The 25741-nt window shown below is 47.2% G+C and overlaps 1 protein-coding gene across 1 annotated transcript in view; it reads left to right on the top strand.

The window, feature by feature from the left end:
• The window catches only part of LOC119401421 (venom metalloproteinase antarease-like TtrivMP_A), a 75821-nt gene extending 54150 nt beyond the window's left edge, over positions 1-21671 (top strand). The window contains exons 11-14 of the mRNA XM_037668207.2: positions 18-149; positions 2382-2532; positions 3873-3971; positions 21491-21671. Of these exons, the coding sequence (XP_037524135.1) occupies positions 18-149; positions 2382-2532; positions 3873-3971; positions 21491-21535 (427 nt within the window). The 3' untranslated portion in view covers positions 21536-21671. The remainder of the gene's footprint in view (positions 1-17; positions 150-2381; positions 2533-3872; positions 3972-21490) is intronic.
• Positions 21672-25741: the final 4070 nt, after the last annotated feature.

The raw sequence follows: 25741 nt of genomic DNA, 5'->3' as shown, positions 1-25741 counted from the left end.
TGCCTCACTTTATGCAGGTTAGGGTCTCCTCATGACGAAACCCCAGAGTGCCCATGGTCCGACGGATATCTCATGAGTTACGTGGACGGAGGTTTGAGGAAGTACCGGCTCTCCAGGTGTAGTCAGAAGAAGATTAGACAATATGTGCGGTAAACACAACCTTGTCAATTTTTTACGTAGGTGGACTTCGTAAAGCTACGCAAGCGTTCACGATACGCAATAGAGTCAGTGGTTTTATTCTAGAACGAAAATAATGAATGAGGAGCTATTACAGTAAAACCATACGCGTGCGCAGGGGGGGGGGGGGGGCAAGGGGGCGAGAAGGGGGGGCGCAAAGTCAGCCCTATACATTGTAGGGGGGGGGGCGAGAAGAGGGGCGCAAAGGCAGCCGCATACATTGACATAATAGGGAGGGGGGCGCTGCGACGAACCTTCGCCCACCCCTGAAGGGGAACCTTGCGCATGCTTATGAGTAAAACCATATCTGAACATTCACCCTTACTAGAGTGTTTTGTGTATTTGAGACACCAACTACTGCCTTTCTTATGCTGCTGCGGATAGCGACGGCTTCACTGGCATAATCGTAGGCAAAAGAAGGCAATATTTTAACGCAAGAGCGTCGAAGTGCTCGCTTCGCAGAAATTCGGGTGTCCGCGTCGGCGTCCTTCGTTGCGAGTGGAAAAACAGCGTTGTACGTGAGCGAGAAATCGAGAAAGATGCAAATAAAATAAATAATAAATATATTCGGTTTGAGTGGGAATCGGACCCAGGCCGTCTGCGTGGCAAGCGGGTGTTCTACCACAGAAACACGCCATTGCTTGAAACTGCGTCGGAAAAAACACTATATGAATGCCGTGTAGCGGGAGGCGCCTTCTTAACGCCTGTAATATTGCGTGGCAGAACCATGCAATCGCGCCAGGGATCACAGCGTGTGAATTACGCAACCAGAGGGTGTTTTAAAGGCCCGCCCATTACAAAGCGCTCAGACGTACTCAGTCATCATCATCAGCAAAAGCAACAAAGTGAGCAGCTGCATAGGGTCGCATGTTGCCTTTAGGAAGCGCAGTGGGCCCTTCGCTGATTCGCAAAAGGAAGAATTGTGGCATAGTGGGCGCTTCGCAACTTTACTGGCAGTAGGCATTCTAGGATAGTTTGAAACGGCCGATGTTAGGTGCACAGACGATTGTTTCCTTGTAGCAAGGTTGACGCACCCACCGAGGAGCGAAGCGAGGCTAGCAGTTGAGAAGGCAATGGGCACGGAGCCCGATTACGTTATCGCATTCTACTCTTGAAGGCGAAGCTCAAGCATCCTCCAAGTTTTTACTCAGGTTTCATGAAAACAGGCATGACACATACATATTGCTCAGATTGAATACACAAAATAAAATGATAGCAGAAGCCTTTCACAGGCTACTAAGGGATTATACCTCACAAAATTGCAGTAACCTTGTAGAGATAAAATGGGTCGTGAAAAAATGCAATGAGAATAGGCAAACTTCTGCAAACATCATATATATAAATGAAATTGCAACATAGTATTATAAAGACTCTCATTTGCCTGACTGTAGAACATATTTCAATAAAGCACAGCACTGGTGGATGACTAACTAGCGCTCAAGGAATTTTACTTACAGTCACAATAATATTCAGCGCCATGATAACTAATTTTTGATGGAGTGAAACAAAATAAGGAAACAGCTAAGCTTCATCACAATGAAAAAGTTTACATAAACAACATAACGACAATGCAATATGGAAACTTTTTAGCAACTTTGCACATAGGAAGAAACTAGTTAGGCGTGCAAACGAAGGGTTACGTCACTGCGTAACGTAACGAAAATGCTATGAATGCATTCGTATTTATGGCTACTCAGTGGGATAGCCAGATTATTTAAGCTGTAAGACATGCCTTACAAAAGGGTTTAATATCTGCTCTTATAAATTACGTTTTTGGCCAAGAAATAATGCGAATTTTTAGCTTGCTGCGCTGTAGATGGCTCAATAAAGAGAGCTAGCAGACTTCAAGAATGAAAAACCGCTTCGTTTGGGATTATGAAAATTGTGAAACAATTAAGCGAACCCTCCTATGAAGATTAATCTGCTACAAATAGGCGTTCACGTAGCCTGACAGGGTGTCTGCTATCAGGTCACACCCCATATTTAATTTAAAGCCAGGGCCAAACATTCCTACCTATCCAAGTTTTCCTAATCGGTTCTAACCTCCTGCAATACTTAGCCAGGCGCTGTGTTGGAGGTCTTCGGCTGTTAGAATGCGCTACGTGTAAGTGCATATACAGAGGATCACACACATGTCGCAGAATTGTTACTTTATTTTATATATAGTACCGATATACAATGCCACGACTCATTTTTTTTTCCAGGAAGCAAACGGAGGAATGCATCAAAGTTGTGAACGAGCAGAACTACATGAAGAACCAGAAGAAATTACCAGGGCAGACTGTTCGTAAGCTGTATTATTGCAAGCAATTGTTGAAGAAAAAAGCGCAAGGGCGAGAGATCGCTCTGGGAAAGGTAAGTTATGCAAACAGCAAGTTTTCTCAAGAAATTCTTTCGGCAATGTATTGTGGCACTTTTTTGTGTATTCATAATTTATATCCTGTTGATCTATTTTCATTTGCGAAAGACGGAAGTGCGGTAACATCCGTGAGCAGAAAAGTCGGAAAAAGTTGTAATAATGATCTCACAATTTCGGTGTTTATTTTCCCAAACCATCATATAATTATGATGCACGCCGTGGTGGGGGACCACGGACTGAAGTTCCTTAACCTAAACCTAAATCTAGGTACACGGGTGTTATCGCATGTTCCCCCCTTGAAAACGGACCGCCAGGGCCGTAATCAAACCTGCGACCCTGTGCTTCGCCGTTCAACACTTCAGCCTGCTATGCAAGTACGGCGGGTAAATAGAAAGCAATAGAACATTTGTTCGCTGGTGTGCACTGATCTCATATGCAGATACATTGGAAAAGTCATTAAGTCAATGTAGCTGCAAATAGAAAAGAAATGCGTTGCAATTATGCTGAGGAATGAGGTATGTCTGCGCCGAGCAAAGTCATCTTGCACTTATCTATTGCCACTCTAAATCAATCTCAACGTGCTCCATTAGTCATGTAAATGAAGTGAGTGTAGGCAATGCACAAAACGAATGTCAAGATCGTGTATGGGGGAATGTTTGGGAATGTTACATAGCGAAAGCAGGAAACTATAGAATGCTCAAGGAAAAAAGGACAAGACAGCACGAAGCGTCTATTTCCATTTGCCCCGTAAACATGCCGCGACATTCGCTAGCGCATTGCAAAAAATTATCTCACCATCCCAGCCCTGCAAACGTGGATGTTAAGTGAAGCTTTTGAACCCCCCCCCCCCCACTTCTGCTAAGCGAGGGGGACGGGTGGGGTGTTTACGATGCTTGATTGCTTTAGAATAATGGTAATTACAATCGCTTTGTGGTCGCTGGGTTCTGCGACTACCTCTCATTCATTCTTTGCCAATACCAAATCCAAACACGATCTGTACCGCGTGTAGCGTGCGAGTCCAAAGTTGTCCTAGACAAGTGTTAGGAAACAGTCCTTATTGTTGAATTTGGTAATACCAACATTAATGTCACCGGTGGTAGCCACTTTATTTATTTCTGCTCTACCGTACGTACCATTAAATTACACTGCCATTATTTATTTATTACAGCGCTACTGTTATTTCATATCATAATTTAGGGTCGAGTGTTTAAAGCCAATTACAGCTAAGCAGGAGATCGGCCCGGTATTGCAATATCTGCGGGATCGGCCCAAGCTCACCTTGCTTTACTGAAGAAGTTGTTACGAAAAACATCGATTAACACCGATTGTGTTGCAGAGCGATGGTTGCCATATAAGCTGCTGCTGCCACAACATCGGTTATATGACTTGTTATAAATACGCTAGGCTGGACGGCATGGCGTGCGGGCAGGGCAAGGTGAGTATTTTTTCTCCTTGAACTTTGCTTGAGCACGTGACTACTCTTTACTTCTACAACCATGTAAAAAAGTCACAGTTTCGCCGCAAGGGTGAAGCAATGAATGCGATAGCAAGAAATTGGAATGTCACAAGAAGAACGAGAAGCAGCTCGATACTTGCAGTGCGCCGCTGAAGCACAGAAGAGGATGCTCGAAAAGAACGCACAGGCATGCACAGGGCACGCGTGAACTAACAACTGCAACAGTTGTTACGTCTCTGTGCAACGCCTCCTCTAGAAAGATGCCTGCGGCGTCGCTGGCTATCCCATTGTAGCCGTCCTGCCTTGAGTTGTGGTCGCTTGTCGAGAGATGGCGCCACGTACTGCCCTATTGATTTCAATAGGGCTGGCGTGGTGTGACGTCGGGGGTGGTAATGTGCGCATGCGCATATGAGTGTTGCAAGCGGCCACTGCAAGGATCGACAGCTATCGCCTCCATTAGCAACGAGGAAGGAGGGAAAGGGCAGGGCAGGAGGTTTTTGGCTCACGCGGCAGGCATCTTTTTAGAGGAGGCGTTGCTTTGTGCTTGAGCAACGCGCTGCAAGCGTCGGCAAGAGAGAGTTTGACAAGTATGGCTTGGTGGGCTAGTTGGTATTGCAGTGTTAGGTTTGTTGTAACTTTATCTCGTGTTGGTGCTGTGCCTAATATTGCTTTCATTGGCTCGAAGTGCGCATATAAGGTTCCTCCTTCAGAGAATAAAGTATCAGTGTTTTCTTCTGTTGTCCCCATCTTTGTGCGCTGTAGCCTTTAAGAGTTTGACAATTGGGGCCCCAAGGAGCTTGGGGACCAAGGAGCTTGAGAGCCGCCAGGGCGCATGCGCAAAACCCAAGCCACTCTTGGACTCTTGTGCTCGCGTCGGCGCAAGACCCAAAAATCAAAAACTAGCGTGGGTCCCCAGACGTATTGGGTCACTGCAAGACTATGCAGACACCGCGCGGGTAACGACGCTGTACGGCCCGCGTCTCGCATGATTTTAACCTATATATGCCCAGTGTCCTACATATAGGACGCTTCTTTGATGCACTCTAACATCGCTCTTTCTTTAGCTGATGACTAGCGCCACCTACAGCACATCAAACAGAACGTGTACAAGCCTAGACACTGCTTGCTTTTAATGCTGCCACGGGCCGACCGCTTTCTCCGGACGAACGCGTGCTTTGTGTGAAAGACGTCATGGAGAGGAAGAGGTGCACGTAAAATGACGACCGCTTTCTCCGGGCAAACGCGTGCTTTGTATGAAAGACGTCATGGAGAGGAAGAAGTGCAATGTCGGTGTGCACGTGAAATGTTTCAAGGCTTACCACACCGGCACATAGCACCCTTATATAATGCCCAGTGTCTTTCATGTATAGGACGGCTTGAAAAACAGGGTTCCGTTTACCTGGCAGTAAATAAAGAACTTGTGCTTTCTTTTGAGGATAAAAGTACACTTTTTGTGCAAAAGCATTTTTGTTTTGTCATTTTTTTTAGTTTGGGCATATATGGGTTATATTCACCACGTGTGGCGCCCCGTGCGTTTGCGCCAACGCAGCTTCCGTTTGATCCAGTTCTCAAACTCTCCTGATCCTCCGAACGCAAGAGCAGCCTACCCAACGCAGCTTGGTGACCCAGTGTCTTGGGTCCCCAATTCTCAAACTCTCTAATGGAGAATGAGATGCTCTTAGATATTTCTTTTTCTTTTAAACTGCGGCACGTTGTGTAACCCCCTGCGTTTCCTGCCACACGGGGGCGTGTGATATGCAAGGTGTGCCTAGTGTGCTTCAATGTGTGTGCCGCCCTAAAAGCGGACAAAACGCGTATCAAGGCAGCCTCGGTGTGCCTGGTGTGCTCCCGGTACACTATACTCCCGGTGTCCTTTGTTTTTTTTTTTCTTCCACATCATGAGTGGCTACATAAAAGGGACACTTTGTCGTGCGCGTTTCAAGGACAGTTTTCATAATAAAAGAAAATCAGGAGCGTTGCGTCTGCAAGTGTCTACAATGGAGAATCAGACGCTCTTAGATATTTCTTTTTTTTTAAACTGCGTCGGGTGGAGTGACTCCCTGCGTCTCCTACCACACGGGGGCGTCTGATGTAAGGCGTGCCCGGTGTTCTTTGTTTTTTTTTTCCCTTCCACATCATGAGTGGGTACAGAAAAGGGCCACATTGTCGTGCGCGTCTCAAGGATAGTTTTCAAATCGCAAGAAAATTAGGAGCGTTGCGTGATAGAACATACGCTCAAGCTCCTCCAAGATTTGCTTGCCAACCAGCGGTAAATATAGTATATAAATAGCTCGCCGTTATTTCGCCGGCGCATGCAGGGGTGTTCTTCTGGGACATTCTGCAGAGAACTATAAAAAAAGATTTACCGATTGATGCCTACGGGATCAGGTTTTTACCAGTTAATGAAGAAGACGATGGAGCACCTTATGATACTGTTATGTTGCTCGGCCTTCACAGTATTTGGAAAAGTACATGGCAGTCCGCCATGCTGATATCAATACACTGCCCATTCGTGAATATTTCCGCCAAATGATCACGAAGTTTATTGAAGAGTGTAAAACTAAAGACCCAATTCCAGAGTGGCTCGAACAACTTGAGCCACTTATCCGTCTAAAGGAATTCTAGTCACTATGTAACCATTCTGGTAATTACCTCTGTATGTACTGTTTATGCACTCTAATATTATTGTATGAGGTGCAAAAGTAAGTAATAAAGAAAAAAAAAACGGGGCATGGTTTAGTTGTCTAAAGCAGCAGGCTGAGAGGCGAGGGGTCGATGGTTCAAATCCGCGATCGGGTGCATCGCTATTTTTTTCTTCTGATTTCTTTTTCTTTGTGCTTTCTATATATATACATATACATATCCGAAGCATGACGGCGAGGGCGAAAGGCAAAATTCAGCCGAGAGTGTCCATATAATTTTTTTATAATTGCTATCGCAATAAAACACCTCCGTGCAAAATTTCTTGCGCACAAAATTTCAGTCCTTCATGCAGCCAGGTGGTGATGTTATCGACATCCCACAACTATGCATGAAGCTTATTCACACAGTGTAAAGAGTACACAAGATCTAGTATCCACTGGTAGCCTTGACACGGCCCTGCAACACTTTTTCAACATAAAAAAAGAGTTAGCGAACCGCAGTGCATGATCGCACCAGCTATGTATTATTGCACAATACATGCACCAAGACTTCACAATATTGCCACGCGCGCTTCTTTTGCTATATTTATGTAACTGGCCCGTTACACGTGTAATCACTGTCTTGCGCAAACCACGCCCGAATGTCTGGCAACCTTCCAGATTATTTCAGAATCTTGAGTTCATTCTGGAACTAACGCGGCCACCAGCGATTAGGCTCGAATGTTCGATGCCGCATGTATAAACGCCGACACGCCTACCCCTGAGCAGGTTGTCTATGGCCGACAACCTGCTCAGCGGTTACGCGTTGATGATGGCCGTAGTGTCCCCTGCAGCGATAGTGATGCAGCCGCCCAGGGAGACACCGGCATTCCGTCGTTCACCATCTGCAGACCCCGAGACCTGGCTGGAGACGTTTGAAAGGGTCTCGACATTTAACAACTGGAACTGCGCCGACAAGCTGCGCCACGTCTGAAAGATGCAGAAGGACCTGGTACGAGAATCGGGAGTCCGAACTCAGCTGGGACATCTTTCGCGGCACTTTTTGTAGCACTAGCTACACTGACCGAGCCGGAGCGGTTTCGCGTGCCCGTACAAGAGCCGTGCTGCGCATGCGCGAGGAGCAGTGATGTCACATAGCTGGCGCACCGGAACGCTGGAACACTCTAACGCCACGGCCACTAAATAAAAAATTACACCATCTCCCGCTAAAGGGGACCATGAGGCGATGCGAAGCCGGAGCACTTGCACGATCGCGTTCCGTTGGCGTTCGTTGGGCATGCTACCGACCTCGCGTCGTGGAACGCGAAGAGGGACGCTACGCGCGTCGTATCTTCCATCTAGTCTGGCCGTTAATTCTCACAACGCGAGCGAAAAACGCGGTCGACAGGCGGGCGAGAGGGGGGCAGCGTAGGAGAGGAGAGAGAAGGGGAGGGGACGCGCATGCGCTCGAGCTCATCGCGGCGTTGCGCAGGAGAGAATTTCGGCATGTCTAGCCCGCATTTCAGAGGAAGAGTGCAAAGGGGAAGGGGAGAGGGGAAGGGGAGAGGGAAAGTGGAGAGGGGAAGTGGGGAGGGGAAGTGGAGAGGGAAAGTTGAGAGTGTGAGTGGAGAGGAGGTGTGTGGAGAGGGTATGCGCATGCGCAGTAAGGGTGGTCACGCCGCACACCACCGGATTGAGCTCGGCCTTAAGATACTTCGCATCTAAAAGATTACACCATTTCCCGTTAAAGCGGGCCATGAGGCGATGCGAAGCCGGAGCACTGTACGATCGCGTTCCGTTGGCGTTCGTTAGGCATGCTACCGACCTCGCGTAGTGGAACGCGAAGAGGAACGCTACGCGCGTCTTGTCTTCCCTCTAGCCTGGCCGTTAATTTTCACAGGGCGAGCGTGGAACGCTGTCGACAAGCTTGCGAGAGGGGGGCAGCGTAGGAGAGGAGAGAGAGGGGGAGGGGACGCGCATGCGCTGGCGCTCATCGCGGCGTTGCGCAGGAGAGAATTTCGGCATGTCTAGCCCGCGTTTCAGAGGAAGAGTGGAGAGGGGGAGGAGAGGGGAAGTGGGGAGTGGTAGGGTCGAGGGAAAGGGGAGAGAGAAAGGGAAGAGGGGAGCGGAGAGGTGAGTGGAGAGGAGGTGTGTGGAGAGAGTATGCGCATGCGCAGTAAGGGTGGCCACGCCGCACACCACCACCACCGGTTTGAACCACTGGTTTGAACTCCGCTATAAGATGCTTCGCATCTAAAAAAAGGTTTATTTAGCGGCCGTGCTAACGCCATGAGCGCGTGGCTGCGGGCGAGCTGATCGCGTCCCTGTCGCGTGTGCAGCGACGACTGAACGAGTCCGTCCCCTGCTGCCACTGCATGAACTGGCAAACTGCGCCACGGGCGATAGCGTCCCTCTCCGTCGGGCAAGCTCTGTTACGTCACGGAGGGAGTGCGCAGGGCTTCTCTTGTCTATACCTGGGGACAACTTTAATAATCTCCAGGGTTTAACGTCCCAAAACCACGATATGATTATCAGAGACGCCATAGTGGAGGTCTCCGGAAATTTCGACCACCTGGGGTTCTTTAGTACACGGGCCTCAACCATTTTCGCCTCCATCAACAATGCAGCCGCCGCGGTCGGGATTCGATCGCGCGACCTTCGGGTCAGCAGTCGAGCGCCATAACCACTAGACCACCGTGGCGGGGCCTGGCGAATACTTTCTGTGGCAGCACAGCCAAGGCTACGGAATCGAAGCACATACTTTTTTACTGCGCTTCTGCATGTAATCCTCGAACGCTAACTTTCTAGACTACGTAGCATAAAAGAAAACATAAAAAGAAAAGAAAAAAGTATTATGCTCATGATTGTTTCCATCGAATGTCAGAAAGCTTATCCCGTGAAGTATTTTCGTGTTTTGCTGTTTCAAGTTTTCTCTTGTTACGGTGTCGATTTCACGTTTTCATGCCCCTGAAAACAACGATGGCGTCGCTCGGTTACAGCGAGTATATAGTGAACTATAAGCGAGTGCGTATCGAAGCCGACAAGCGAGTATTCGTTAGGTGATCTGTGTTCATCGAGCGGAAAAAAATGAAGACAGTGGTGCGTTGTTAAATATTTTGTTGCCCGTACACAATCATCGGCAAAGAAGTTCTGTGCAAGTGATACCATCAGCGCAAGTGGGTTGCTCATCGCGATAGTCAACATGAAGGTGACGCTGGCGACCTGCCAGTCTTCAGCAAGTTCAGCTGCTTGAACGCGGACCTGCGATTGGAAACTGTACGTAAAAGAAATTACCTATTTGATGAGGTGTGTTGCGCACATGGTTTTATTTTGGTTGCTTACTATTTCTGATACATTCGCGCTGCAGATAGCGTACTGACTGTAATATTGTGCATGTCGGCGCTAACGGCGGCACCTGTTCTTGGCGTTTTGCGATGAGAGTGGTTTATGATGATAAAATTACGAGTGCAAAGCTTCGTCTGGGCAACAGACGCGTTCATGTCTATTATACGGTTGTGTGCTTTTCTCTGCGAAAATAGCGTTCTTGACCACAGCGGGTAAGGAGAGCGTTTCACCCGCTTCGAGTTACAAGCGTGTGACGCCCACCCGCTCCAAGACTTCTGCAGCCGCCGGCGATGCCTTCGTGTACCCTGACGAAATAATGTTAGCGTTTACAGAGGTTATTGCGTCTCCAAATGCAGGAGAACGACGATTCTGACCGTTTATGCATCACAATTTAGGAAATTTTTTTTTGCCTTTGCGTAAGATTTACAATTGCGCAGTTCCCGCTTGTCGTGCCCATTTTTATTTCTTGCAAAAATAAAAACGACCGCTTCAATAAAGCTGCTTCCAGCGTTCCTTCGCGATACAGGGTATTCTATCGCTTTCCAAAAAAAATGTGCTTAATACTATATGGTGCTTGCTTTGACCCGGACTAGCACCATTGGCATATAAGCGTTCTGTAATGTGATTTGCATAAGAGCTCAACAATTATTCCACATACTTTTCACTTCACTGCTGCATCCATAAGTATATCAAGGCTTGTCGTAGCTTTCAAATGAAGCTATATAGGTAGCCCTATCTTTCATAACACTATTAAACAAACTGCATAATCTTTCGATGTGCGTACCAAAATGCACGTGTTGGATGCGCTTGCGATACCAAAACCGAAATCACCCGCAAACGGAATACTTGGCGTAGCAACACATGTACACAAGCTCCGCCCACGTAGCTTTGGCTGTCCTGCCACAGAAAGTTGTCGCCAGGTTTTTTTTTTTTATAGGTGGTGTAGACCGGGCACGACACGCTGCCCTAGAGACGCTGCCATCTCTATGGCCTTAACGCCGGCGCTGCGCCGGGCGTTGGGGCCATAGACACGGCCGCGCGTTTTTGGCGACGTTCACGAGCGTCGTCCGAAAGGACAGGGCTGCGGCCTTGTTGGAGACATGGGCGCAACATCCGAACGAAAACGTGGCCACCTTAACGGAAGAAATGAACAGACTATTCGAACACGTGACCCCGACATGCTCGAGGAGAAGAAAGTCCGCTTCATCATACGAGGAGTCAAGCAAGAACTCTTCGCTGGGCTGATGCGCAACCCACCCAAGACCGTCAAGGTATTCCCGGCGGAAGAAACAGCGATCGAGAAGACGCTGGAAATGCGTACGAGGCAGTAGAACCGCGGCATTCCTGCGACGACCTATGGGAGGTTCAGGCGCGTGACACCTGCAGACCCATCGTGCGGGAGGAGCTGCGTAAATTGTTGCCCTCCTCCCAGCCTCAAGGGGACCCGATCTCCCACGCCGTACGCCAGGAAATCCAGCAATTTCTGACAGCACCTGAACTAGTGCAGCCTGAGACGCAAGCTATGAGCTACGCAGCTGCAGCTCGCCGTACCGCGCCGCTTCACCACCGACATGAAGAGGCATCACCGCCGCAAATCCACCACCAGACACCACCGCCACCGCCACCGACGTCACACCGCCCGCCGGCCGGCCGGCAATACACGCCGAAGAAAACCGACGTTTAGCGCGCCCCAGACAATAGCCCGCTCTGCTACCAGTGCGGAGAAGCCGGCCACACCTACCGCCGCTGCCAATACCGACAGATGGGGCTACGCCGTTTCGCCGTCAACGCACCGTGCCCACAGCGAAGTGAATAACCTCACAACATCGCTGACTACCTCCAGAAGCGCAGTGGACACCCCGCCAACCTTGAGATCGCCAGCCCGCTACATGTCACCGCAGCGCCGCCAGTACACCGGTCCTACTCGGGGCCGTTCCGCAAGCCCGTATCCGGAAAACTAAGGGCAGCAACCGATGGCGGTGCGGTTGCTGTACGGCGAAATACCGAAGATCCTCCGCCGCCGACGACGACGCCGCCGCGATAGAATACGCCGCAAGCCGAACGAGGCCCTGACGTCGAAGCTTCGGGACCCTAAGAGAACCTGACAACGCAATGCGGAAGCAGCGGAACGAACTGACGTAGCCGTGATCCAACGCCACGACCTAACTAGCGACCTTGACGTTCTTATGGACGGCCACAGCGTCACAGCTCTCGTCGACACCGGAGCCGACTATTCTGTCATCAGGGGACCGTTCGCCACGAAGTTGAAGAAAGTCTAGACCGTCTGGTAAGGCCCCGAAATTCGGACTGCTGTAGGACACCTAGTGACGCCGACAGGAATCTGCACAGCGAGAGTCAGCAATAACAACCGGATTTATCCCGCGAGATTCGCAGTACTACAACTATGCTCGAGAGACGTCATCCTTGGTATGGATTTCTTATGCTTACATGGTGCAGTCATCGGCCTGAGATCCGAATCGATAACACTATCCGCAGCAAAAGCCTTACCACCGCACGCGCCGCCAGGAAAGCACGCTGCAAGTGTTCTGAAAGATTATGTCGCCCTCCCCCTGGCACCAGCGTCATCATTTTCTTCGGCACTCAAAAATCAGCAACCCTGGAAGGCGTCATTGAAGAGACCATCACTTGTTGATCAACCGCAAGATTTGCGTCGGAAGAGGAATAGCCGGGCTGCGTGGAGGGAAAGCAACAGCGGTGCTCACAAATTTCAGGAGCGAGTACAAGCACGTGAACAAAGGCACGACGGTTGCCTACATCGAAGAAATTGTGCAAGCCACCAGTGCTTTCACCCTCACCGATTCTACCGATTCAACTCCTATGAACCGAGCATCTCGGTTCCGAGCCCTCCGAAGCATAAGAACAGCTTAAAACCATGCTTCAGCAATGCAAGGACTGCTTTTCGTAGTCGTCAAGAATTCGGCAGACCCCAGTCGCAAAACACTACATCATAGCTGAGGAAGGTGCCAGGCCGCTCCGCCAGAGCCTGTACAGAGTTTCGACGCGAGAATGCGAGGCCACAAAGACACAAGTCGACGAAATGCTACACGACTCCATCATCCAGCCTTCCAAGAGTCCGTGAGTTGTGCTTGCCTCAAACTTCGACGAACACCTCCGGTGCTTTGAAGCTGTACTTCAAGCAACGAAGACCTCCGGCCTCACCCTCAAGCCAGAAAAGTGCCGCTTCGCGCACGACGAACTCTTGTTCTTGGGCCATGTCATTAGCAAGCCTGGAGTTCGCCCGGACCAGCGAAAAACAGCTGCCATTGCTGCCTTCCCGCCACCCACCGACAAGAAGGCCGTACGCCGACTTCTGGGCTTGTGCGCCTTTACAGTCGTTTCGTCAAGGAATTATCACGGATGGCCGAGCCCCTGACGCAACTCACGAAGACTCACGTCGAATTCAGGTGCGAAAAGTCGCAAGTTCAAGCATTTCAAGAATTGAAACGACACCTGTAGACGCCCCCGATGCTTGGGCATTTTGACGAATACGCCGATACGGAAACCCACACCGACGCAAGCAGCATAGGACGCGGGGCCGTCCTTGTGCAGAAGACCGACGGACTGGAAAGTGTTATCACCTGTGCTAGCCGGTCGCTATCAAAGGCAGAAATCAACTATTCCACAATAGAAAAGGAGTCCCTGGCCATCATCAGGGTTGCATCCAAATTCCGCCCCTACCTCTACGGCAGTCCGTTAAAAGTTGTTAGCGACCATCACGCCTTGTGTTGGCTAGCAAACTTGAAGGACCCTCCAGATGGCCTCAGACGGCGAAACCTAAGACTTCAAGAATTCGACATTACCGTTGTTTGCAAGTCCGGAAGAAAACACTTCGACGCCGACTGCCTGTCTCGTGCCCCCGTCGACTCACCGCCGCAGGACGACCACGATGATGACTGCTTCTTCGGAACCATAAGTGCCGACAACTTCGCTGAACGACAGCGATCCGACCCGGAACTCAGAGGCCTTATAGAATACATCGAGAGCAAAACCGCCGTCGTTCCGAAAGTACTCAAGGGAGCACTGGTGTCGCTTTTGTTGCGCAACGGCGTTCTCCAAAAGAAGAACTTCTCACCACTTCGAGCCAAGTACTTTCTCGTGGTGCCTTCAGAATAGCGACCAGAAATCTTCCAGGCCCTGCACGACGACCCGACAGCAGGACAGTTGGTGTTTCCCGAACGCTGGCAATAATACAGGAAAAGTACTACTGGCCGCGCCTTGCCGCCGACGTCACTAGCTACGCAATGACGTGCAGAGACTGTCAGCGACGCAAGAAACCGCCTACAAGACAGCAGGCTTTCTTCAGCCGATCGAGCCACCTCGGCGACCGTTTCAGTAGATCGGGATGGACCTCATGGGGCCGTTCCCAACGTTGACTGGCGGTAATAAGTGGATCGTCGTAGCTACCGACTACCTAAACCGCTACGCCGAAACACGGGCCTTGCCTAAAGGCAGTGCCGCTGAGGTAGCGAAGTTCTTCGTTGAGAACATCGTCCTACGTCATGAAGCCCCAGAGGTCCTCATCACATGCAGATGTACCGCCTTTACTGCGGACCTAACTCAGTAGATTATGAGATACAGCCAGACAAGTCACAGCCGCACAACCGCCTACCACTCACAGACAAATGGCCTCACTAAGCGTCTAAACTAGACAATAGCTGATATACTGGCCATGTATGTCGACGCCGAACACAAGACCTGGGATGCCATCCTTCCGTACGTGACCTTCGCGTACAACACGGCCGTGCAAGAAACGACGTAGATGACGCCCTACAAGTTGGTCTACTGAAGGAACCCGGCAACGACACTCGACGCCATGTTACCCAACATCCCCGATTAAGAAAACCTCGACGTCATTGTTTACCTTCAGGGTGCCGAAGAAGCCCGACAGCTCGCCCGCCAACGCATCAAGAATCAGCAGATGGCCGACAGCCGCCGTTACAATCTTCCACGGCGCTTCGTGGAATACCATCCCGGCTTGTGCGTTTGGGTCTTGACGCCGATACACCGACATGGACTCAGTGAAGAACTTCTTCGGCGATACTTCGGGTCATACAATGTGCTTCGACGTCTCGGCGCTCTTGACTACGAGGTCATCACGGACGGCATTACAAACTTCCCGCGACGCCGCGCATGACCTGAAGTTGTCCATGTCGTGCGCCTTAAGCCGTTTTTTACGCGTTAGAGAACCTGTGGACTCTAGTTTTTTCTTTGTTACTGTAATTTATTTGTGCATGAACTTGTTTTTTCCCTTCTATGTTCTGTCACAATCATCAGGACGATGCTTTTTCAGTGGGGGGCAATGCCACGCACGCTTCTTTTCCTATGTTTATGTAACTGGCCCGTTACACGTGTAATCACTGTCTTGCGAAAATCGCGCCCGAATGTCTGGGAACTTTCCAGAATATTTCAGAATTTCTTTATAGGCTTGAGCGCGCGAACAGTTGAGTTCATTCTGGAACTAACGCGGTCACCAGACCAGCGAGTAGGCTCGAATATTCGATGCCGCATGTATAAGTGCCGACACGCCATGCCGCTGAGCAGGCTGTCGACGGCCGACGCCCTGTTCGCCGATATCAGTGTACAGCCTGTGTTGCTGTCGTTTGAGTTTTCATTTCCCGGCCACAAGTTCGGTCAACTAAGGAGTTTCATCTTGAACACGCCGACTGCTGTTTTCGTCGGCGTCACGACCCCGTGACAATATAATTCAATATAATTGTGTCGAAAAAAAAATCAAAATGACTTATATCGTGGTGTCCTTGTCAACTACACATAAAGTAGCAGCAAGCAAGAGGGGTAGCTACTGCCTGATTCTTGTTCGAGATAACAATGTGCATCCTGCTTCTGATTACTTTATTTTTTTCCTTTTCTTTAATTCGTTCTACCTTTTCTTGTTTCTTGCGTTTCTTCAACACTACTGTCATGTTGATTGTATAGCCGGCTCTCATGTAACCTACCTTCCCAGGCTTTGTTTCTGTCATATATCACTAAAACTAACTCTATACTACATATGCGTATCAAAGGCATATATATATATATATATATATATATATATATACAGGATGTTTCAAGAAATGTGTCCAACCTTCTCAAAAATCAGGAAAATGCGATATTTGATTGCTGCCTTCAGAATTGTTTTTCTGTAGTGGCAGGGATTTTAAGATGGTTAAAGAAATTATTTGGGACTGTAATTAAAAAAGTTAAATAATTAACCTTTTAATTAGTGGAGGTAGCTGGTTGCGTCAAATGGGAGAATTGAAGTTGTTCATGCCAGAAACCCAACCCAACTTTGAGATTTCGAAAAATGGGCATCTAGTAATAATTACGAAGTAATGAAATTCAACCAAATTCAATAGCGGAACCTAAATAGAAACATGGAAGAACGCAACTGCCATATTCTTCTGAGACGTCCAAAATGAGTGAATGACTTTTTTTGTAGCGCTAGGCATCTTAAGATGGTTAGAGACATGACTTGTGACAGTAATTAAGAAAGATAAATTAATTAACTTTTTAATTAGTGGAGTTAGGTGACTGTGTCACATTGGGGAATTAAAGTTCTTCGTGCCAGAAACCCATCCCAACATTGAGATTTCGAAAAAGCGGCCTCTAGTAATAATTACGAAGTAATTAAACTCAACCAAATTCGATGGCTTTCGCTGTTGAAAGCCGTTGCATTTCGTTGAATTTCATTACGCCACAACAATTACTAGAGGACGCTTTTTCGAAATCTCAAAGCTCGGATGGGTTCCTCGCATGAAGAACATGAATTCTCTCATTTGACACAATCACCTAACTCCCCTAATTCAAAAGTTAATTAATGTAACTTTCTTACTTACTGTCCTAAACTAAATGATGTGCTTAACTACCTTACGATTCCTGCCGCTACAGAAAAAGCAATTCTGAAAGCCCCAAGCAAATATCGCATTGTCCTGATTTTTTGAGAAGGTTGAACACGTTTCTTGAAACACCCTATATATATATATATATATATATATATATATATATATATATATATATATATATATATATATATATATATATATATATATATATATATATATCACAAAAGGAAATGTATCTATTTCCTCTTCTGGTCTCCGTCGACAATCGCTGCCTAGTATCTCGAGTTCCTGTATGAGGCAGAACCTTACGCACCAAACGGGTGGTCTGTCAACCGCTGTGCGTTTTAGATCAGTCGTCTCGTACAAATCGGGCTGCCGTATACCCTTCGATTCATATTGCCGCCTTAAAACAACCAACATCGCAACACCAACAAAACTCGCAACTGGACGACTTGGCAGATATCGCTTCGTGTTTGGCAAATTGAAAATAGCTTCAAGACGCGCAATCTAGATTTGGCAAGTATGCGTTGGTGAAGCTGGCGGACGAAACACCATGTGATCACATAACTTGGTTAGAATAGAGAGCAGGAGCTCGTGAGCGGAGAGCTCGGGGGCTTGTGTTTATTCAACAGGACTAGTCTTCGTCAGGACGTGGCCTCCGTGATTACCTCCGGCGACGGCGCGTTGCCGGAGCTAATCACGGAGGCCATAGTCGGGCAGAAACTACCTCTCTTAGCCTACTGTTTCTGTTTCTCCAGCAACCTCAATGGGGCAGCAGGAGAAGTTCTTTTCTCCATCACTACTTCTGATGCTTGATCTCACTTTTTCGCACGCATGCGTCCCGCAATCCAAGTGGAAAAATACACCAGCTGGAGTCTAGAATGCTTTTCCAGTTTACGCCAGAGCGGGAAATTCAGACATGATTTCTGGTGGCTCTGGCGCATTCGACCGGTTTGGCGGATTCCTGTGTGAACAGGGCTGGCGTTTATTGGTGGGAACCAGGCAGGCGTGTTTTCACATAGCGGGTCCTTGTGTAATTTTTCGTTGACCTAGCCGTAATTTCATGTGTGTCAGCTCCGTTGCTAGACGTTGGGTCGGTGATGCACGTTTCATGATGCAGATTGGAATAAAAGGGTCAAAATAGAGTAGATACCAGGTATGACCAGGGTATGTTTTAATGCTTATGAATCAAAGCATTCATTTTACATGGCTGCCTGAGAACAGCAGGGATGGCACAGTTTGGAAATGAAAAGGTACCTATGTTTAATTTTTGCAATTGCCTCCATTCCGATCTCACTGGAGCCCACCACAGCCATATATTCTTCCCGGCGTGCTTTGCCTCCTCTTCTGAGAAGCCCCTTGCAGCACTATAGTGCCCGAAAAAGACTAGAACGGCAATTCATTCGTAGGTGGCTCTAATTAAATGATTTAAGGTTGAAGGTTTTTGCAGACTTGTGCTCAGCGTTTTAGAAACTCAGATCAACTCATGAACGACCACGAAATGCACAATGCCGAACAATCATAAAACTGCACAGACTATAAGAAAAAGTGAAAATTGAATGACGTTTCGGCTCCCCATACCGGAACCTTCCTCACAATAAAAACCCATAAAATATTCACAGCGTATGAAAAGAATTTCAATTCCATGCATTGCTACGACATTTCGCGATGAACGTACTTACAAGGGCGCGCAATTGCATCGTGGCGACAGAGTTACAAATTAGTGTGTCTTTTGCGCTGGTGCGTGTTATAACCATTTTCCCATAGAAAGTCTCATCACCCCTCTACAGGAGTGAGGCGATCCACACAGGAGAGCACGTTACATAAGATCCTTCATTCTCTGTATTAATTTCTTAGCCACCGATATCAATTCCGTGTTATTTGAAATTTCTGCAATGTGCTCTGGCCTACTGTTTTGTTTCACCTGGATTTTACTTGCCCAACCACCATCACCTACCGAATCTATAGTAATGGCAACTTGGAGGAAGAAAATGCAGAGGAAAATATGCAAAAAAATAAAGCAACTACAGTTGCAATGTGTTGCAACCATCCCCTAGCAACAAACACGTAAAACATGCCTCTGATGCTGCTAGTATGATGCATTACAGAAAACTCATATCTGCCTGTTTTCATTTATGCCAGTCAGTGAATTTAATTGTGCATGCTTACTTGCCAGATTAAGGAATGGTATGTCTGGTACCGGCAGCTGGCTTGTTGCTCCCTCCTTTCTTTTGTGTTCACCCTTATAAAAACAGAGGGTGCATAACAATATCTCACATTCTTTAATTGAGCCTAGTCTGTTGCTCCGGAAATGACTTTTCGCCTCTCGGCTAGAATGAACCGAGGCAACGCCAGTTTGCTGCATCGGATTCGTCTGGGAGTTGCATTCACTCGCCGCTATACACACCTCATCCGCCGTGCGGACAGCCCGAACTGTGAACGATGCCAAGTGCATGAAACATTAGCACGCCTGTTTTGTGACTGCCCACTTTACGTGTCGCAACGTAATACGCTCGCTTCAACGTCGGCAGGAATCGGTGTGGCAACACTAAGTCAGACTGGTATTTTGTCAGCTATGTGCGACCAGACAAAGTCACCAACTTCTATCAGGGCTGTGATAAACGTTCTCAAGAACACAGAACTGGACAGTAGACTATAGCGAAACCACTATGATAAGTCGTTATTCTATATACGCATATCTCTTTCCTCTCCTCATCATCACCCCTCATCACTTCCTTTTTCCCTTTCCCTTGTCCCCTGTGTAGAGTAGCAGGCTAGAGCGCACTAACTCAGGCCGACCTCTCTGCCTTCAAATAAATTCTCTCTCTCTCTCTTGCCTTTTCATTTCAAATGCGCTTTTCATTTTCAATGTTCATATGTGAGCATAGTATAACGTCAAAAAATATTTTGCAGCTATAGTCAAGCACCTTTATGGCACAGTGTTCTGGTTTGTTGAAGTTCTCAAACATAGCCCTGCTACTTCGGTTATTTCAGATGCGAAGCAGCTTTTGCGCTGGGCTGTGTCCGTAGTTCCATTGGCGACCGTCCGCTTTCTACCACCTAGCACAGCCATGTGAGCGCGCGCTCGCGCCAAGGAGAAGTCTTCTTCCTCTTGTTCTTCGACCGCCTTGATGATACGTGCAGAGCACTTTAGGGGCCCGGGCTGCCATATGCTGTCCTAGCTTAGCGTAACGCAGACAAAACCATGTGTGATGGCACGCGCTAGCGCGTTTGGACCTGTGTAAGGGGCTGGGTAAGCCGCTGTGGCCTCTCCCCCTTACACTCAGCAATCATGTGATAGTGTCGGGGAACGAGATTCCGCAGACGCGCGATGAACCAACGCGTTGTATCCTAGTCAGAACGTGCTGTCACGCGCTAGCGCGTTCGGGCCTGTGTGAGGGGCTGGGTAAGACGCTGTGGCATCTCCCCCTTACACTCTCAGCACTCACGTGATGGTGTCGGGGAACGAGATTCTGAAGACGCGCGATGAAACCGTGAGGCATGCTCCAAGAGATCGGGACGAGTAACAGCAACTACAGTGAATTCATAGTGTGCCCCACTTGCAAGGACGCGTTAACATCGGGCAAGGTGCCCGCGATGAACGGAACCTTATGTCGACCCATGCGCTGCTTCGCATCCCCACATGGTTCCATTCATTCGGAGATGGTATAATTTTCCATTCATGTTGATTACATACATGTATGTGCATCTTTGCCTTCACACAGTATGTGAAGTGTAATTAGAAGTACAAAAAGATTCTTGTGCGCTAATGTGTTGAATCAAATGCAATGTAATGTGTATTGATGCCGCAGGGCAAACTAACGCAATAAAACAAATGCTGATATGTGACACTAAGTCTTCTTTGTCTTTGTTATGTGCTCCTAATAAGCTGCTGTCAGCTTTACATTGCACGCAGATTTCATACAGAACGTGCATGGGTGTGTAGTTTCCTTTTGATATCTCGTACCATGAATGATTTTTACATGCAAATACATATACGGATATATTAATGGATGCATCTGCTGCTAAAGGCACGCCACAGATGTATTCGAAAAGTATCTAACATACAAAGATTTTCTGTACTGTGCATGTCTGCCCGAGACTTACCCAATCAACCTGTGCACCGTTACAGACAGCAGTGGACACAATCGATATCAGAATTCCAAATATGCTAATGTGGTTTCTTCCCGGCATGAAGCCTGTATAGGACCTTTTTGCAAAGCAGTTTCAAGCACCGGCATGGCTCAGAGGTTGAATACTGGGCTCTCACGCAGAGCGCCCAGGTTCGAACCTCGCTCCATCCTAGATTTTTTTTCTTATTTCGTTTTTTTTTTCTTATTTCGAGCGATACTGGTTACGGACACCGGCGGCGGCGGCGGCGGACAACTACGGCACCAAGAACGGCCGGTGAAATGATCTCATAACAGCTTTCGCTGTAAAACGGCCGTTGAAATGATCTCATAACAGCTTTCGCTGTAAAACCGGTTTGATCTTATTACAGCCAAGGCTATCTGCGATCCTGTTTGTTTGCGTCGGTACTATTAAAGGCGTATTACTTAGTTTTCCGAAAGAAGTTTCGAAACTAATTTTTTATCATTATAACATGTGGTTTGAATTTGCTCTAATCCTGTCTTTGCAACTAAACGGCTGCATCTTTACTTTTTTTTTGCAGACTTGCAAGAGAGGTGTCTGTGACAATCACAAATGGCTCAACTGAGACAGTACTACTGTTATCAATATTGAAGTGACAATAAAAAATTGCAATGAAAATGAAGATCTTGCAGTACTCTCAGTACCTATATTCCATTCGGGCTGGTCTCTAAAAAGCATGAGGAATGTTACTTCAAACGGGCGATTTCAGGCAATAAAGTCATTTCTGAAGCCTTCGCAACCCAAAAGTAAACGTGTTGTTACACACGAAAAGGCGAGGTTTTGGCTGAGACTATTAGTTACTTCCTAATTTTAAACGCATTACACCATCTTCCTCTCACCGATGATATGCCTCCAATCGACCATTTACGTTTAATCGTATCATAAAGCTGTGCATCTAAAGCGGCACAGGTGTATCAGCTCGCCGTAGAAATTTCCACCATATTAACAGGCGATCGCCCGGCTCTTTCAATAACCTCACATATGTGCCGGCACTATTATTATTCAGAATTCAATTTTTGCGAACACTCGCTATCAATGTATGAGAGCGCTTTTAAAGCGCTATTACCATTTATGTACAGAAAATCACAGGTAATAACGATGGTAAGCACTACGAGTTGGCTGACCACAGTGTACTCTGTGAAATTTACGACGTAATGTATTCTTCAGAAAAACTTTTTTCAGCGCTGCAAAGTTGAGGACAAGAAAAAACATGGGCAACAAGACGACGCTCATCTAACAATTTAATTTATTGAAACAAGATCAAGAAAAGGAGAGGAGGGAGAGACGTAACTTACGAAGGAAAGGGCACTCTAGGCAAACCACGCATGAACCCAGCATCGGTGCAAATATGCAGTAAAACACGTGCATTAATCTAATTCAAAATCTGTATCAAATAAGGCACTTATGCTCCGATTACATTTATATTTGTGTCGCCAAACATGCCACTTGTCTTTCTGTGAGGGCTACAGATGGGGAGCTAACGCATGCGCCAGACTTCCCCGACATCATACTGTAAGCTTCTAGGATAGTTCCTCTGCTTTTGTCCTTGCTGTGCACCACAATGGAAGTGTCCCTGAAATTTGGGTTACATTTACAATTAGAGCAGTGCTGAGCGAGATTCCCTTCGATTGCAACCCTACTACACAAATTCTTGTGCTCCTGAAGCCTTTTTGTTCAGGCACCTGCCCGTCTGCCCAATGTAAGATGCCCCGCAGGTCAAAGGAATCCTGTATACTACTCCTACCTTGCACACAACAAATTTTTGACGTGTCTGACACCACATGCTGCATCTCGAGCGTCGCCTTCACTACTCTGGGAGTTGACTTTCCTACACAAGCCTACCAGTTTTTTGGGCGCCGAGAATGCCAGTTGCACACCAAACCGGGAAGCCACTTTTTTAATCTATGCGCCACGGTGTGCAAGTACGGCAGCACTACCACCGGATTCTTATTTCTTTCTTTTTTCTTCCTGGGGCTATTAATCTCTTTTAGGCAGCATTCTGCCACTGCCGACAGGACCACGTTTGGATAACCACTCTTCTTCAAGCGCTCTATTTGCAAGCTCATGCTTTCATTCGTTATGTGCTAACATGATTTTTTAGTTGCCTGGATCATGCACGAGTTTGCAATGCCTCTTTTTATAAGTTTCGTGTGATTAGACTCAACTGGCAAGACAGGTTTGCCACTGCGTGTCTTGTACATCCAACAGGTGTGTTCCCACCCGGCACTGATTTCCAAATCTAGGAACTGCAGCCGGTTGTCCACCGTGAACTCGAACGCGATATCAAGCCCGCTGTGTGCCGATTGGAAAACAGAACAAACGTTGTCTATAACAGTATATGTGTAAGTGTCGAAAGGGATGCTCACAAGGTAATTGTCCACGTAGCGGAAGCATCTCGTCACACCGGCGTCGTCCAGAATGTGCTTAATATTGCGATCCTCTTTCGCCAGGTAAAGGTCACAAAGAACTGGAGCTATTGCCGACCCGATACTGACGCCTTCCTTCTGGTTCAAGATTTGCCCGTTGAACTGAACGAACAGGGAACTCGGGTACCTCGACAGCAATGTCAAGAATGCCCCAGGGGTCATTCCACACTTAACCATGAACCGCGAGCTCCTTTGCTGCGCAGTAAGGTATCCATTATTTGCTGCGGTATATCTTGCTATGCAGAGCATTAGCGTCGCTGACACAGACTGCGCAGTAACCGCCTGATGGGTCTTTCGACCATTAGTTGCTGCAGAAGTTGGTATTTATATGAAAATCAAAATATCAAATATGCACGTGCGGGTACGTATACTGTAAAAGGTCCCATACCAGATTGCCGAAAGGTGCCCTCCAGTTATAAAATTGCATGTTGATATATATTTGAAAGAAATATTTGAAAGAAAACAACCCGAAGAGATGCGGGGCCTTTAGTACTGATGTACAAGACTTATTTTACTCGATTCTGCTCCCAGAGTTGCTAAAAAGTGTAAAAACTGTGCATTTGTGAAGATAATGATGACATCAAGTTTAGAAGCGAATGCGGAAGAAAAGAACTCATATATTACATAGCCGGTTATCAAATATTCTGTATCAATTATGCAGGCAGAATAGAAAGTAAAGCATTGTCTATTTTGTCTAAAACTATGCCCTGCATTATTCCAATGTCCTCAGACTCATACAGCTCCACGTAACAACGCTCACTTCAGTCTTTCAACGACAAAGCTAATTCAGCCTTACATAAAGTATTACATTGAAGGCGCACTCCGATATCACTGAATGCATGTGACCACATTTACGGATAAAAAGCAATAGTCAACCTATCATTAAAACAATAAGGCTTGCCAGGCATAAACGCCACAACGTTTCTGTCAACGCAATAATACACGTTGGCATCGTCTGGTAGTCCTCGGTTAAAAAGTTTGTAAGCAATTGTATGATCACTGCACTATACAAAAACGCCATCGCGAATGATTACCGTACTCGTAAAGCCTACGACGGCCAAACACGAAACTCTGTCTTGTGATTGTCGCGAACCGCACCAAAATCAGCTTAACAGTCCTAAGTGAAGGTAAAAAGGAGCGGGCCCACATCACGGGGCAATGGGCGCCCGGGCGGAACCTTTGAGGATTGCTTGCGCACTGGCATTGTTGCAGCGTGGTAACTATTTCCGCCCTTTTCTTTCCAGTCTATTTCGGCAGAATCGGAGCGGAAGTTAGGGTAACGAGCTTGTAAGTGTTGAACCTGAATTTTACCGGTATATTATTTCTAGTATTTTAACTCTAGTGCAGTAATTATGGCATAAATGTAAATTAATTAAAGTGGATGACACGACGACTTGTCGCCGGTAGGGTTCGAAAGTAAAACATTCAAATAACGCGTTTCATACACTGCGATGACGAGTTATTTTAACGCTCCCGTGTCACAATAACAGAACGAATGTTGGAGTTTTACGTCCGAAAACCACCATATGATTCTGAGAGACGCCTTAGTGGAGAGTTCCGGAAATTTCGACCGCCTGAGGTTCCTTAACGTGCGTATTATAACATAAATGTACACATCCGTTTGTAGTAAATATACCATACAAAAACTTCGTGCATTCTTGAACGTCCGCCAGTTCACTTAAAACATCTGAACCATATTGATTAACCTTGCATCTCTCCAAAAATACGAAACTCAACTAAGCTTATGAATTCAGTCGCCTATATGGAAGCGAAAGTAATAAAATAGACAGCCACTCTCATTCGAACCCGTTCTTTCTTGAAAGCGGTGTCAATAACAAAATTCGCTACACAGTTCGATTTCGTAATGTCTGTTGTGCTCAACTTATGAATAATAACACTTAAATAAATAGCATATTGTTTCTCGAAGTTAGAGGCTAACTTCCGCAAAATTTTTCACGCAGGTGCGCAGTTGCCACGCTACAAGGCGCACCTATGAAAAGGCAAAGTGCGTAAGCACTCAGACGATGCTTAGGACCATTCTCTGTAGACATATATCGCATATTCTCATTCGCAGCTGCTCTCTTCAGCACGAGTTTTTTACTTCATAAAGGTAACAAAAAATGTGTCTGCAAGAAAAATCAGACCTTCTCGTACTTCGCGTCATCTTGATTTTTTGTACGTTTTGTCGTACGAGCTATTGCTGACTGCAATATTGACGTCGGTGATATTCGCCCAGTTTAACAACGCATGCGACGCTTACGAGACATTTAACTGATTTGAAATTTCCCTGCCCTCCCGCTTGACAAACAGTCATGTTCCCTATTTAGTTTTACTTAAAGATCATC

The sequence above is a fragment of the Rhipicephalus sanguineus genome, chromosome 8 (assembly GCF_013339695.2).
Source record: "Rhipicephalus sanguineus isolate Rsan-2018 chromosome 8, BIME_Rsan_1.4, whole genome shotgun sequence".
Classification (NCBI taxonomy): domain Eukaryota; kingdom Metazoa; phylum Arthropoda; class Arachnida; order Ixodida; family Ixodidae; genus Rhipicephalus; species Rhipicephalus sanguineus.
The sequence above is the reverse complement of the archived record's forward strand: the minus strand, read 5'-3'. Positions and strand labels throughout refer to the sequence as shown.